This window comes from Sylvia atricapilla, chromosome 22 (assembly GCF_009819655.1).
Source record: "Sylvia atricapilla isolate bSylAtr1 chromosome 22, bSylAtr1.pri, whole genome shotgun sequence".
Taxonomy (NCBI): domain Eukaryota; kingdom Metazoa; phylum Chordata; class Aves; order Passeriformes; family Sylviidae; genus Sylvia; species Sylvia atricapilla.
Window position 1 is genome coordinate 4,636,932 of NC_089161.1, and position 16,774 is coordinate 4,653,705.

The window sequence follows — 16,774 nt, forward strand, 5'->3', positions numbered from 1 at the left end:
CATCTAGAGGATTTGCACCCTGATTCACCTCTGCCTCTCACAAACCATCTCTCTGCACTAACATATCATCATGTGCTAAAGTGTGAAAGATCTCTTTGTCCTATTAGACTTGTCAGGTGCATCTGACCTATCTAGGCTAAAGAATGTTCATTCTTCCCATGGCCAATATTTTAGGCCTTCTTGGTCATTTCCTGTTCTGCTCTGGGCTGAGATATGATGTCATGGCTCACAATGGTCTTCACACTTCAACACCACGCAAAAAATGTGCTGTTATCCTCGGGGAGGTGACAGGGTAAAACAAATCCTCTTGGTCAAACAACACAGAAGTTATGTGAAGAATCTCCAGTGGGAAAGGGATACTAAAAACATTTTTCTGCCTCTGAAGTTCTGTGGCCTCTGTGTGTGCAACCCATACTGATGTGTTTGGTTTAACTACACAGGGCATTTAAAGTGTAGGCAACTGTTCATAAAGCAGATTTTTTCAAAGATGGGGTTTGAGTGCTAAATTGAAGGCCCTTTGAGGGGTTCTCCCATGTTTCAGAAGGCACTGAAGCACTATTTTCTATAAAAAGCAGATTATGTGTCTGTATTCTTACCCCACCTTTCCATTAGTGCTTATTCTTCCATAACTTTCCCATCCAACTTTAAAAGCAGAGCAGATAGAGCCCAGTCTTGAGGGACAGAGTGAATGGATACACAGAATAAATTGCTCCCAGGATCAGAAAGTTCAGAGAGACAACAGATCAAACTTAGACTTGGACATTCTACTGTCTGCAGAGGGGCAGAGCAATGTTACCTGGGGTGTTTAAGCTCTGGCCTGACTTCTCCAGTGAGTACAAACTGTAAAAACACTTCTTGCTGACTGGCACACACGAAGCTGACTGGGCTCACTGGGAGCTGTAAGCCAGTGGTTTTATTTGTGCGTTGAGCCAAAGCCTTCCCTGCATCAATAGAGCTGTAACATTTATAACAGTAGAGATTTTAGTCCCATATAGGTTGAAAATCTTTCAAGGTTTGGATTGAAACACCTCGAGAGAGGGACAGAGAACTACAGCTGTACCTGTGGAGCTGATAAACAGCAAACAGCTTCTTGGTTTACAGTCATATTAACAGAAGTAGCTACCTCAATTCTCCAGTGACTCGATGAACAGAGAACCTTGGTGAAAAATTCTGCTCATTTCCCTCATCCATGTAAGTCCATTGAAAGTGTGGGAATGACACACACACAAAAGGAGCACTTTTATGAGCTGGAGCTGACACCATAGGTGTAGGTGGAAGCCTTTGAACCTGTCCTCATCCTGAAGGGCCAGTTTAAACTCTGGGTTTTGCACTGATTAAACTATTTTGATTATAGCAATGATTCTTTTTGCCCATTGGCACAGCCACCAAGGCTTCAGTTTTCTAGTGGCATTCAGTTGCTAAACACAAGTGTCTTTTGTCCCTGTAAATGAATTTAATGAATTTCTGTAATTCCAGTAAACTTTGCCAGCCTATAGACGCTTAACAATTGACTCCAAATTAACTTTTACAGAGTAAGACACTGTAAGAAATTTGGGAGAAATCATTGCTTTCTTCAGCACCCACAGGAAGATTTTACTGCCTTCCTGTGACTCTCTGTTGATTCAGAGAATGCATTTGGTGTTTGCACCCACGTGGGGAAGCACCGGGGCACTGAACATCCCCCAGCTCACACCTGGCATACACTGCTCCACCCATTCCTCTTTTATCCACACAGTGCATCCCAAGGGAAAGGGCTGGAGTCCAAAGTTGTGGGTGACAATCCTTGGTGACAAATCTCTTCCACGCCACAGTATTCCCTCTAACCAGCTCAATGTCACCACAAGGGCACAGGGAGCTGTGCAGCCCCTGGGGACAGCAGCACAGGGCCTGATCCCCCAGTGCTGAGGCTTTGCAGCAAGTGACTGGTGGGAATGGCAGGACCATGGGGTGCCTGGTGTGACAGGGGAGGTGTGAATGTGGTGCTGACAGTGGACTTTATCTCAAGCATGAACACAGCCTCCAGCCCTGTAGCCTGAGCACCTTATCACAGCTTTAGGAGTGTTAGTTTTTGAAAGGCTGCTCGCCAGTCAGGCTGTGCTGAGAAGCAACAGCTAAAATATCCTGCCCCTCTGGCCCACAGCCGTGCCACCCTCCACCACAAAAGGCTTCAGCTATTTCCAGAAGCTTGGCAATCACAGTGAGTATTTTCTGGGAAAACAAAGAAGGGTTGTCAAATCAAGAACAGTGGGTGATAAGAGCCACCACAGCCACACCGAGTTCCTTTTCTAAGCTATGGAAGAAGCTGCATCCTTCTCACTGCAGCTCACCCACCCAAGGCAAGAAGGTGCCCTCTGTTCACATGCAGCCTCATGTGCATCCACTGCAGAATTCCAGGATGGCCATCCTGGCACAAGCAACTGCTTGCAATGCTCAACATGAAGGATTCTCCTTCTAATCACAATAAGCAAGAGTGGGTACATGCAATGTGGAGTTATACCTGAACTGCTGAGAAGGATTGATGAAAAGGACCATAAACTTTAGCAGGAAGAAGAAGAATACATGTATGAATCCCAGACAAAAAATCAGGGTAGTTTACCTCCGTGTTCTCAAAACACAGGGGCTGACCTACACCACTCTCTAGTCAGGTACATTCCAAAAATCTGAGATATGTCAGAACTAATGGACAATTGTGATCCTGCTCTGGGAATACAAAATCCAGGTTATGTACAGTGCCACTCTCACAAGGTGAACAGAATCTGCGGAGGGTTTTGTGGAGGACAGGCTTTATGTAATGATCACATTTTTAGTTAGTTAGGTTATTTTTAGGTTCATCACCAGTCTGTTGGGGGAGGGAGAAGGGAAGTAAACAACCACTGCAACTTCTAGGACAGGTGCCATTTCATTCCTGTAGCTGTTTGGCCATTTCTAGAAATGGCTTCACCTCCTGCATGATCCACACTGACAAATGGCATGCAGCAATAAATAGCACAATGGGATAGTGTGACCTCTTGCCCCTTGATTTGGCTACTAGTCAAGAAAACCTTGATCAATGGGCACGGTGACACTGTTCCCAGCTATGCCAGGATGAGCTGAGTTGCAAAGAAAAACCTGGCAAGTGTTATCCCAGACAAAATGCTCAAGAATTATCCTCCCTACCTCCATCTCTTCTTACACAAACTTACATTCTGCAAAATCCATTATGGGAGTCCAGATCAACATATCTAGTGTTGAACTAAACTCAGCCATCCATGTGACACCCAAACTTTTAAACATCAGCACAACCATTCATGTACCACACACATACCAAGGGTCTTCCCAAGACACAACCACTCACACACATGTGAGTGGCTTCCATGGCTAAACTCCGAAAAAGAGACACTCAGAACCTTGTTGTAATGCATGCACCATGTTTTTGACTATGAAGTAATCATTTAATGGAAACTTCTCAACGTCTGGTCCATTTTCTCTGTTTTTAGCAGAATTTGCTCTCGAACTTGAGGCACATTCTCCACTCACCAGGAGAGGTCACCACACACCTCAATAACCAAATGAAGAACCCAGATGGGATCTCACAGGAGAGACCACCTAGTCGGGCTGTGTAAATGTCCCAGCTCGAAACAGCTGGGATATGTCATGTCCATGCTGAACACAAAGGCTTCTCTGTCTCTCTCCTATCAGGAGTTAGGAAGTGCAGACTAACACCACAACTTCCCTGCCTGCAGCTGCTCCCACTGGAAGTCCAGCCTTTCTACAGTAAGGCAATAACATGCAGACAAATCAGACCTCAGTCCAAACACCAAAGGTGTCTCATAAAACACAGAGAATGAAAAAACTTGGATTCTGAGCAGTTTAGTGCAAGATCAGCCTATGAATTTCTGAGACCCAACTTAAAGATCATGGGGAAGCAAGAATGGCTGTCACAGTACTAAAAAGACCTACAAGGCTTAGAACCACAGCTAATTCATGTTTTGGCTGGAGTGTGAATATCTATTTGTCTGTAGACATTCCTACCTTTCCAAAACAAGATGAACAGATGCTGTTCATTTTGCTAGAAATGAATCTTAGCCAAAAATGGAGTTACAGGTGAGGATTTGTGGAACATGAGTACTTCTTTAGGCCTCTGCCTCTCACCAGGCTCTTGTGCCATTGCTCTGAATTCCTCAGCTTGTTTCCTTTTTGTTTGAGGATTCATGTTAGGCCTGTCCCCTCTGCCACTGCAGCTTCCCTGTTGGTCATCATTAGCATCAGAGGAATGTGATAAACATGCCTAACAAACCTAAAATTAAAATTTTGAGATCAAAACCCAGTGCTCCAGAACTACCTACAACCTGCTACTAAATGCCAGCCTGCTGTCCTCTTTGTCCTCAGGTGGCCTTGGCCCTTCCTTTTGCCAAAGGGCTAGAGGGGAAAACATTCCCTCTTCATCTATTCACAGAGATCAGTGAGCATTAATTAGTGAGCACAGAACAGATCAAAGGCAAATACACCCTTGGCACCACAGAGCAGAGCAGTGCCAGCACTGACTCTGTCCCCTGACTGCCTTTAGTGTCCCTCAGAAGGTGCTGCAGGACACAAAGAGGACACAGGACAGTGTGCAGTGACCCTGTGGGATGACCAGCCCACAAGGGAAGCTCCTTCTGAGTTACCTGACAGTGAAGGCTTGGTTTATTCCCCATGGATGGGCTGTCTCAGACACCAGGATCCCAGCTCCTCCCAGTCCCAGCTCACCCAGGGGAGGGGGACACCAGGCAAATGCTTGGAGATTGCAGCTAAATGTCAATGTCTCAGTGAGGGGCCCCTGGTGCCAGCTTCCCTCACAGACTCAGTGATCCCACTGTGATGAAAGCGCTGCAGAAACATCACTGCCCTTTCAGCCAGCCAGGGAATGTTGGCCTGAGCAGCTGGGAAGGAGACGGAGGCTAAAGGGGTCACTGAGCTAGGAGGGAGAAAGGTGAGTTTCTCGAGTTTTCACTGAGCTAGAAAGGAGAAAGCAGTGCTCTTATACCTTACCTAATCCTAGTTGATGTGCTCTCAGCTTCAGAGCTCAGCTTCTTCACAAGATGAGGCAGGTATATCCCCAGAGGAATGGTTTGTCCTAATCCTGCTCTTTAACCAGATTTCTGATGATACAGGAGAAATATCTCAGGAAGCTGGGAAACAATTCCTTGTTGGACATAAACAACACACATCAATCTGCTGCCTTCTTGATACTTCCACCCTATGTGAAGGACTTGGCATACAAAGGAACACTTCAAAAAGGGACACAAACTATTTCCTACCTCCAAAATATTTTCTACTGTCCTCAGGGGTTCCTCCTTTCTTATAGGCTGATGTTTCTGCTGAACTCTCTGTCTTAGCTGCACCACCTCAATGATAAATCTCTGTGAATATTCAGATACTCTGAGCCCTGAGAAGATCTGGAATGTAAAGCAGAGACATAAAGCTGGATGGTTTTCTGTTTCTAACTCCTTGCCCCTGCACCAAATCTGATCTGAACCCAGCTGTGGCTTACCTGGACTGAAGCTGCCCTTGCTGTCTGGGTTATGCAGCACTCTCTGAAATACAATCACATGGAATGTCATTGTTTGGGGAGATGGAGCATCCTTTTGTTGTGCTTATGGGCAGCATCCAGCTGCAATGCATTAGGATGAGAGGCAATGACACAAATGGCAATGGGAAAAATTCCAAGTAGGTATTAGTAAATCATTGTTTCTTGAAGGTTTTCAAAATTCAGCTTGACAAGGCATTGAGAAATTTCATCTAAGTTGGCTCTGCTTTAGCACAAGATTGCACCACAGACCTCTGGAAGACCAGTACAGCCTAAATTATTCTTTTACCAACATAGTCATAGATGAGGAGTGCACTAGTGTATGAATGTCCAACAGTAACCAGAGAGACAATTCAGCAGAACCCCAAAACAACTTCAGAGATCTCGAGGTCTAGAAGATTTATTATCCATATTATGCAGACCTGTGACAATCCAATCAAAGCAACAAAACAATAGTTTTGCAGAGGAGAAAAAATGAACCTGAAGCTGCCCTGACCTTTTCTTATTGTGTTGTTACACCTCAAACCTCTGGGATGATGATTTCATTTACTAAAAAGATTCATATCAAATGTGGTCCTCACCACCACCAACAAAAAAAACCCCAGCAGTATAATAACATCAGACTTCCCTTTCTGTCACAGAGGGATGTATTTAAGCTGTCTCCTTAAAACATCCATTTCTAGAGACACTTAAAATTATGCCTCAAACTGATCTGCACATGAAAAAAAACCACTGAAAACATTAAACCTGCTGGCACATCACAGAATTATTTTTTCCAAGCTTTCAGGACCATTAAGTTGATACTACAAATCTTTTGCAAGTTTTCAGTAATTCAAATATCAGATGAAAAATGCCAGATGGTCCTTAATTTCCATTTCTTCCATGTAGATCCAGCTTGATGGCCTTTAACTCTGTGCATCACATGTGTGCAAAAATGCCATGAAAGGGCAAGAAATATTATTGCATGCTCAGGAACATTTCAATTTTTCAGTGAAGCCAAATTTCAAGCCTGTTCTTCCTTTCAGACTGATTGCAAATTTAATATAAATTGTGTACAATAGACTGAGAAAGATCACATAAAGGAACTACTTTAAGGTGGATCCAGGGAAAGAGGAATTTCTTTCTCAACTTAAGCCTTGTGGAAGCTGTCTGTGCATGTCAGCCTGGTTTTAGCCACACTCACTGTTGTTCAGGCCAATAACCCCTTCAATGTGTCATATTTGTAACACTTGGTTTTTCCCTTCATCTCTCCAGTCAATAACATCCTATTAATAAGTTATAATATAATATTATGATACCATCGTTATGTAATAATACTCAGTTCTTTCACAGCATGTTTTCTTAGCCCATCCTGCTGGTATGGTGCTTCACAGTGACAAAGGAGCCAGGTGAATGTGTTGTGGATACTCACTTTCTCACTTTATAGTTCTCTCACAATTTTTTTTCTCTGGATGAAACAGAAAGGTTCAGCAGTCGGCCCAAGGAACACTGAGCTGTGCTCACTCATGTACATCAGTGGCACCAAGACAGCAGAATGATGCTGCATTGCCTAAGTGGAAAATGCTCCTTTAATTCACCACCAGAAAAGAGAACTATTTCTTCCCTCCTCCTCTTCCTCCTCCTCCTGGGTGGATGAAAACAGATCAAAACCTCAAACCAATCCTTGCACTAGCAGGAACTCAAAAGGTAGATTTGGGAGGGGTTGGAGGAAGATATAAATGCTGATAGCTGGAGACACAGAGCAACACTGAACTAGAGAGACTTAAGGGAAGAGGAATCAACACCAAACATGAATTTGAAACTTCTTCTTTGCCTTGGATTCCTTCTGCTGCTTATTGTCAGTCAAAACCAGGCAGGGGCCAGATCCATTTCCAGCTTACAGGTAAGTGACTGGCTGTTCAATAGAGCTGAAAGAAGCTGATGTTTCTTTAGGAATTAGACACATCAGATAAGCTCTGTTTCTTCCAACCCCATCTTAAAGAGACATCAGGAGAGCAGGAATGCTGAGATGGGCAGACAGAGTTAGTACACAGAGGAAACTAAAGTCATTGATCACTGGAATTAAATTTCTAATCACGTGAGGTAATTGAAAGGAAAATGTTTGGGGTTTTTTTCTTCCTGTGGTTTCAGTTAGGGGATTGTACATTTAGGGTCATCTTGTGACTAAGAGTAGCAATAAGCTTTTGGAGTAAAAGAAATTATTCTGGAAGGACTGTGACCTAGAGCCCTAGAGCAGTCACCTGCATGCTCCTCCCTGAAGCCTCTGATTTTAGCTGGAAAATGAATTAAGGAGTTGTACCTGCAGGATCTCCTCAGCTCAGTTGTACAGCAATGCAGCCCCTGCTTGTGACTGCCAGGTGTAGAATATAAAAAAAGGAGAAAGTGTGTAGGTGTATCTATGTGTATTTGTTTGTGCAGGAAATTCTAAGTCATTAAGAAAAAGCATTTCAGTTGCTGCACTAGGGAGCTGGCATTGCCACATATGAAGTAACCTCCCAGTGTGCAAAGAAATGTATAACCAAATCCTTCAGAACCAATTTCAGTATGTCTCATGCCATTGAATTAATTCTCTTAGATATCAACTATTTTTTTCTTGTTCCTTATTCACACTTTATCAGGCCTTTTTCAAATTTTTAATAATTTATCCCATATGCCCAGTTCCAGGAAAGACTTAACTGGCAGTCTGGCAGCTCAGAAATACATCCTCAAACTTAGCACTGAGTATGGCTTATATGGAAATAATGAGAGCTCTCCAAACCCCTCCTTCTCCTCTCTTCCACCTTCTACTCTTCTCTTTTTCCAGAGTCTGTCCAAACTGTTGGATGAGGACCTGGAGCATCCCCCAGTCCCAGAAGAGAGGGACCATGAGCCAGATGACCTGACCCCAGCAGGTGTCTTTGACCAGCAGGACACTGCTCTCCAGTGGATCCACAGCACTAGGGACCAGCCCCAGAGCATGTCCATGGGAGATGATGTGATCCAGAGATTCTTCAGTGACCTCCTGACTTTATCCCGTAGATACCAAGGCAGAAAGAAAAAGAACCTCCCCAGGGGCTGTTTTGGTGTCAGACTAGACAGAATTGGGTCACTGAGTGGACTAGGATGCTGACTCTAACATGGTAAGAGAAAGGCAGAGGCTGCTGGTCTGTGTATTTTTGTGTAATATGCAAAAGTATGCAAAAGAGCAAAGTTAATGGAAATGATGCCTTAAAGTAAGATTCACCCTCCTATCACAAACACAATTTATTATTTACCTTTCTCAGAATTCCCTGTCATCAGATGTAGACTTAAAGCCTGTGAATGCCACACCTCTGCTTTACTTGCTTTCCCTCCTTGCTCTCAGTCAGCTGTAAGCATTTCATCTTGTATCAGAAGATGGGAGAGGTTTTTCACCAGCCCCCCAGGGATAGTTGTTTCAATCCAAACAAACTCTAAGCAGAACAGTGGAGCTAAATCTGCCACTAGAACAGTAAGAAAACAGTTAATTTCCATGTGTGAAATCATGTACACTTCTCTGTCTATTACTTATTTATCTTCTTTATTGACAGGATTGACCTTGGGGTTTCAAAGTACCCCTTGCCTACTACAGGATGTACTGAGCAAATGCACCCACCTCTCCCCTGATATACTTGGCCAACAGAACACACCTTTGCTGTACTGCCTGTTCGTATCAGAGTAGTTACTTGGGAACATCTATCTGAAAATTAATTACAGAAAATTGCATTTGTACTGTTCGTTTACTGTGTATAAATAAACAAATCTCATTATGTCACAGGTAATAAACTGTTTTCTGTAATGAATTTGCTTCAAGGTTTGCTGCGTGATTTATTCATATTTCATTCCTGAAATAGAGCTCTAGTTTGCAGTTAGACATTAGAATTCAGGAGCATTTCAGAGGGCTGCTGTCTGGTAAACAAAGCCCCAAGTCTCTGCCCCACAATTTGAACAAAGGGCAGCTGTCTAAGCAGACATCACTAGAAAGCAGTGACTCTGCATTTAGATCTGCCACTGACAGAGGAAAACAAATTTTTCTTGATAGTATATATCATCTTATTAAAAAAACAAAACCCCACACACCAAAAAACCCCAACAAAATATCCCCAACCAAACGAAAAATAACAACAAAAAACAACCAACCAAACAAAAACCACACAACCCCAAAAGAATACCACCCTCTTCGAAGGAAATTCAAATATTCTTTCATAGGCAGATCCAGGTATTTCAAAGCACTGAGAAGAAAATTGAAAAACATATCCTGAAGGCTTCTTTGTTTAACATTTTTTGTTAGGTCTTACATAGTTTGCTAGTTAATCTGTTTAAGTTAACTTTATTAACAAAGAAGCAGCAACTGAAAATGTGCTGGATATTTGTTGCCATATACATAGACAGCCCTGAGTACAAACTCTCCAATGATACATTAGTCCATAATGAATTTATTCAACTCTGAATTGCCACTCCTAAGGAAAAAAAAATCACAAGAAAATTAAGAATTCCACTGATCAAATAAAGAATTAAAGTCCAGAATGAAAACTGTGTTATTCTTTCACCTTCCAGCATAATTCCATACCAAGAGCTGATCTATACATGGCTTAAAACCAACTATTTACTCAGGCTAAGTTGGTTACTTCAGGGATCTTAACGGAAAGCATGCAGCTTTCTTAGAGTCCCTCTCCAGGTGTGCTAGCCCAGGCTAGCCCATGTGGTGGAGGGGTTAATTTACAGCCCACAGACATCACGGTAACAAACAATGTAAAAATGTAGAGCCAGGAGCTCCTGACAGCTGGTGCTAATGGGAAGTTTACTGCCTCCTTTCTAACAATCCTGAGTGTAAAACTTGTTCCCAGCTCCCTGTAACTCTAGAGCAGGGATGTTCTCACAGACATAAAGGCTTCTTAATTTTGAAATTTCACTGAAAACCCAGTGAAGGACAAGCACTACTGAAGTTTATTTGCAGAAAAATAACAGAGGTCAGAGTAGGTTGAGGTCTGAGCCGTGAGTACTTGTGAACGGAATCCTATAGGAGATGAATAAGAAACAGATAAGAGCCGCAATTACAGAGGTCGAGCTGGTAATGTGTCATCCCATCACCTGGCATTTTTTGGGAACATTTTAAAAAGGTACTTTTCTCAAAGCAAGAACAATTTATTTCACATAAAAGGCTCTATAATTCCATCCCCAGGACTGAAGCCAGGTGTGTTTGTACTTCAGGTAATTTGCTGAGTTCTATTAGCATTTAAATAATCAAAGCTCAGCTTTGAAGTGAGGATGCCAGTCAGACGAGGGAAGCTCATCTCTAGCTGTGCCATTTCCATCTTTGCTAAGAAGCAGTGCATGAATTTACAGGCCAGGGTAACAGAAGTTGCTGAGGAGAAAAGCCTCCTATGAAAGTACTCCTACATGGAAAGAAACATATAGATATCTTTCTCAAATATGCATGTTTTTGGTGCACCTGGTGATGTCAGGCAACAATTGAGATTTGGTCTCATCCAAGACTCACTTCTGGCTAGCTTATGAATAGAGGACCAGTTGAATTTATTCCCCTTGATCATCACACAGATCCTGTTCAGCCTCACTGCTTCATCCCTTTCCACCCCTGTCCTCAGTACACACAAAATTGAGGATAATTCACATCCTCACCAGATCTGCTTTCATTGTCTGTCAACAATAACCCTCTCACCTGACATGATCTTCATTCAGGTACTGAGCTTCCAAAACACACATCTCCTTTCTCTGCCAGGTTCTTCGCTGTGTTGCTTTAAACAAACCCGCTGGCCAGCTGTTAAAACAGCTGGATGCAAAAATCACTGTCCCACACCAATTGATATTGCTGGTTTGCTTCTATTCTAAGAAAGAGGAGGGCAGAAGGCAGAGGCTTAGTGAAATTGCTTTAATATTACCCAGGTGGTGAATGAAAGGACCTTGTCTGCTGTTCTGCCTCTTACAGAGGGAAGGGTTACAAAGGTAAGGAAGGGTTTGGTGACAGTGCCAGAGAACTATCAGCAGAGGAACTTTCAAAGAAGGAAAATCTCCTAAACCCAAGTCTCTGGACATGATCTACTCACACAGCACAGAAATTTGTATACAGAGAAGAAAAAGCTCCCAAGAGCTGCTGCAGACAAATAAACAATTTCAACTCCTTCCACTTGTCTCCGCCACAGAGAAATGATCCATCCTTCAGCCCCTTGAAGGGGAAATCAACCCAAATTTCAGCTCCTGTGTGTCTGAGGCAGAGCAAACAGGCTGAAAGTGCAAGTTTTTTTCACCAACTCCTTCCTAACAGTGATGGAGAGCAGAGGGAGAAGAAATAACTGGAAAAACGGGTGCTGCCAGTAGGGGAGATGACTAAGTGCAGTTCTCTCCCTCTGGGAGCAGTTGCTGCACTCAGAAGTCCCCCAGCTCCCGGAGGGTGACCTGTGGGGGCAGATGCCAACAGTTCTCTTATGGAAGGCAGAGGGTGCAGAGCAGCACCTCGGCTCCTGCAGGGATCTGGCAGAAGGCAGCTGAGCTCCCTCCGGGCGGAGTGGGGATGGAAGGAGAGACATCCATGGGCAAAGAAACAATACAGTATCGAGATGATGATAGCGATAGGGAAAGGAATGGGTTTAGGGATAAGGATAGGGATAGGGATAGGGACAAGGATAGGGATAGGGACAAGGATAGGGAAAAGGACAGGGACAGGGATAAGGACAGGGATAGGGATAGGGATAGGATGCAGCTCCCAGCTCTCTGTTGCGGGTCCCCCCTGCTGCTGCTCGTCACGCCGGCGGGGAGCGCGGTGCGGAGCTGTGATCCCTGCAGGTCCCGGGGCCGGGCTCCCAGCGCGGCCACCCGCACCGCTCCCGCCGGGGAAGGGGCAGGAGCGGCGCTCTCTATCCCTCCTCTCCCTTCCTCTCCAGGACCTCCTGCAGTGGCTGCGGCAGCTCCGGGAAGAGGAGGGCGAGCGGAGCCTGGGAGAGGAGCCGGGGCGGAGGGCGGCGGCTCGGAGCGGGAGCTCCCGGGGACAGAGAGCGGCCGGGCGGGGACTCCGGCTCTGGCCCCAGACCTTCCCAGCCAGCGGTGGGACAGAGGAGCCTCCTGTCCTCCCTCAGCCGGAGACACTTCTCCGGCTGTTTTGGGACGAGGATGGAGAGTTCGGGCGCGCAGACGGGGCCGGGATGAGCCCAGCACAGAGCCCGCAGGCGCCGGGCGGAGCGGGGCGGGCGGGGGAAGCCGCTGTCCCCACCTGAAAGCCTCGGAGCGGCTCTTTCACAGCTTTCTGGAGCGAATGGAGAAGCTGAAGCTGGGACCGGCTCCCAAGAGCTCCCTGAATTTCCAGCCCTGGGTTCAGCAGCCAAACCACCAGGCTGCCCTTGGACCCGCCACGGCAGTCGGGTACGGAGCAATAAACTTTGTGCCAAGCCTATGTTGCCTTTTTATTTTAGGACACGGTTTAGCAGATGGTCAGAGGATACAGAAATCCCCCACAGCGTGCTCGTCTCCCTCTGCTTTAAGGGCCCCGTCCCGACCCTGACCAGAACACCCCAGCTTTCTGGAAAGCCTTTTGCAGCAGGAAGGATGGTGGCTGCATCCATCCTTCCGGGACTGTGTCAGTGACCCTTCCACACTGTACTGAGGTGGCACTGCCAGGCACCGCTGCCAGCTCTGGCACCGTGGCAGTGAGCCAGCGTGTCTTTCCCGATGGCTCCACTGCTGCTCCCAGGGAATCCTCCCGGAGGTGGGCACTGGCCGAGGGGTTAATTCCAGGTAGTGTCCCACACACGCCCCTGTGCCATGGGCTAAGCCGCCGGTATCAGCGCCAGCCTTGGCACGGCAGACCGGCATAGGGGGACTTCTAAGGACAGAGGGGCTCCATCGCTTTAAAAATACCCCTGGCAGCGGCTGCCGCTGCAGGCGGAGGGCCGAGAGGTGTTCAGCACCCGGGACAGACGCCAATCGCCCCCCGGGCCCGCCCGGGGCTCCCCGCGGCCGGCACCCAGCCTGGACGGTCCGCAAAGGGGCAGCCGCAACGCGGAAATAATACATCACGATCACCGGGACAAACAATCCGTGTTTAGGAGAAAAAATTGATTTTCCCCCTTGGAAAAAGTGAGGCACCACTCAAATTGCAGGACGGCCACTCCAAACATTTTTATACTTATGTTTTGATTTTTGTCTGATGGCCTCATTGATTCATTTCCTTCTCAAGGTAACTAACGCGCAGCGAAAGAGAGGCTGGGTGGGGTGTGGCATAGTTTTGTCGAAGGTTTTGTCACTGGAAGAGGAAAGGATCCCCAGAACAGGAGGCTCCCTGCGAACAGCTGACACTCTGAGCACAGAACGGCAGTAGGAGAATGGACACCAGCAGGAGGAGGTGCAGCAGGTCAGGGCAGCACTTAGGGCAGGTCTGTCCAGCAGCAGAAGGAACCCACATGGCACCAGGCCCCAGGTTTACAGTCCTGGCCCTTACAGGGCTGAAAAGCAAGGACACAGAATCATCTTGCTGGGGAGGGGGCAATGTCACCTCAGCTGAGCTCTGTCCATCCTCCTCATCACAGGATCCACACACGGGCTACCAGCAGCACCCCTGGTGCTCTCCCTCTCTGAGCTGAGCAACTAAAGCTGCTCTAACGGAGCCTCATGTCACTACACCTCCCATCCCACACCCTGGGGAGAGGGGACAAGGTGCCAGATTCCCAACCCCAAAACCAGTCCCAGTAAGCATTTTAGAACTTGCTGCCCTGTTAAGGCAGACGTTTCACTCGGGAAATGCCCAGCTGAGCATGGGCAATACCTAAAGTTCACATTAATTTACCAGGGTGATAACACTGAGATTAACAAGTGACTTTTATAGCTTTAACAATGATGAGCTGAATTCTGACATTTCACACTCTATTTGCTTTGGCAGAACTGCAAGATGGATAATTGAGGGCAGAATTTGGCTGTGAAAGTACAACTGCTACTGTGACGGGCAGCCACTTTATCCCATCTTCTCTACATTGTACATGGAATAGAGCACAAAAGCTTCCTATCTCAGAAAAGTATTGTCGAGGTTGAAGTCATGCTGCTGCATCTTATTTATCTGCCATGGAACACAGAGGATGAAAAGGAACAAACCAGTAAAGAAAGGACTAGCTCAGGGTCTGATTTAATGACTAAAATCATGGAAAATTAGATTGTTTCACAGGGACAGGTCACTCAAGGCAAAAAATTTCACATCTGAGATTAATATTGTGCCCCTCAATTTCTTCTGCTGGGTTTGTGCCCCAGGGGCTGCTGTACAAAAAAACCCAGGCACAAAGGAAAACTCGGAGCAAGCTACAAAATGTTTTTGTACAGAGAGAGCAGTAGAGAATATTTAGTGGGAGGGGGTATGAAAGGAAAGAAACAAATACAACAATAACAGATTCTAATTATCTTAAATTGGACACTCAAAATTAATGAATAATTCTGGTTTATCTTCTCCTACTTTTGCAGTTTACAAAACTAACACCTTGGCACAACAAACACACACACAAGAGCAGCAGGAACAGAATACTTTTTAACTAATTAATGAATTATACAGACACTGTAGTATAGAGTGTTCATTTAAAAAAAAGCTATCAGGATCTTAGGGTTTTTTAAAAAGCACGAAATAAGTGTTGGAGCACACAATAATAAAAAAACTAGTATTGCCTCCATGTTCTAAAAAATAAAAGCACTGAGGAAAAATAGAAAGCTCTTATAATAAAGGGCTTCATCAGAACATACACAGAGTTGGGCTGACTTCGGGCTATATTAGGAAAAAGTAGCATCCGAGCATGACTTCACAACCTTGAGAATGTCCTTTCTGGTATAATTTTGGTAGCTGATCATGTGAACAGCGTGTGCACATGTTTGTACATAAACACCATGTTAAGCCATTTAAGACATGGGAAATACTTTATCATTCTATTATTATTTTTGAAAGTGTACTCAGGAGATTCTTTCAAGATCTGTGTTCTTATGAAGAGCCAACAAGTTATTACTAGACTGACATGCAACTTACTCATACATTTGTTGTTTCAACTAAAAATAACAAGAAACATTAGGAAAATGCAAAAAAAAAAAAAAGCCATTGCTTCATGATTTAGAAGTCTGTTGCATTTCTGTAAAAGGATTATTTTTTAATTATACTATATGCACAAAGACACCAATGGAAGAGGAATTTGAAGCATTTCTGTACTTTCGTAATTTCTCATTTAAGAATAGGCAGTTTCTAGCTAATTTTAAGACATTCAGCACTTAAAGAAACAAATACTTTTTGTTTTAAATATATAAAATTAGAGATTCCATTTTAACTCCTCACAAAGCACACATACACACAAATTCACCCCTTCTTTCTTTGGGACAGATTCTGATACCTTTCTGAATAACACCAAAAGACATCTATGTAAGTTCTCATCGAAAAAGTTTCTTTCTTGTACGAGACTAAAAGAAGATTATTGCTGAATCTGGCTGCCTGTTCTTTAAATTTTATTGATGCAGGGTCAAGCCTTACCATCAATGAAATCCCATTACTTAAACGTTTGGCTGTTAATAAACACTAATTTTCCCGTGGTGCCGAAGCCGGTTGCTGCGGCGGGCTGGAGACACTCTCCCCACAGTCAGTCTGCACCGAGGGGCAGATCGAGGTGCTGCTCTTGTTGGTAACACACAAATGCAAAGTCTCAGTGCTGGTATCACCTCAGCAGCAATGGGAAAAGAGAAGTGGCCCAAATCTGGGATTTTCAGCACACTCTGTGGTATGCGGCGGCCGAGCATATTCCATATATAGAAGGAAAGTGTGCACAATGCTTTAGGTGTCCTGAAAGTCAATTTATCTTCATTCTTGACTCTTCACCAAATACTCATCTGAAAGCCTGTTGTATCCCCTGTAAAAGGCAATTTCCTTATGGAAATCTTCTAACTGAGCAAAGTTTAGAGCAGTTTTGGGATTGTTTCCCATCCCTGTAAATCTGACCATAGGGGTCTCTTGAAAGAGAATTGCTAAGAATTTCCAACTGGACTATGTAATCACAGCGCCTGGTATCAAGAGGAGGGGGAGTGACATGAAATCACTGACTTGTGACATACATTCCTCAGCAACAGCAGCTGCTGCCTAATGACAGCTAATAAAGGGAATCTTCCCTTGACAGAGCTGCATGCCTCCAGTGGGACTGGAATGTGCCCAAGATAAACCTACTGATAACCTAGGAAGCAGGGATCATCCAAAGAGTATAAAAGACAAGC

The 16,774-nt window shown here is 44.9% G+C and overlaps 1 protein-coding gene across 1 annotated transcript; it reads left to right on the forward strand.

The window, feature by feature from the left end:
• The first annotated feature begins 7,310 nt into the window (after nt 1–7,310).
• LOC136370688 (C-type natriuretic peptide 1-like) lies at nt 7,311–9,700 on the forward strand. Its single transcript, XM_066334214.1, has 2 exons — nt 7,311–7,430; nt 8,352–9,700. The coding sequence occupies exons 1-2, from the start codon at nt 7,338–7,340 to the stop codon at nt 8,655–8,657; spliced, it is 399 nt and encodes a 132-aa protein (XP_066190311.1). The 5' UTR covers nt 7,311–7,337; the 3' UTR covers nt 8,658–9,700.
• Nucleotides 9,701–16,774: the final 7,074 nt, after the last annotated feature.

Coding starts and splice junctions, on each gene's coding strand:
- LOC136370688 (XM_066334214.1), top strand. CDS start 7,338: ATGAATTTGAAACTTCTTCTTTGCCTTGGATTCCTTCTGCTGCTTATT. Junction 7,431..8,351: donor GATCCATTTCCAGCTTACAG/GTAAGTGACTGG, acceptor CTCTTTTTCCAG/AGTCTGTCCAAACTGTTGGA.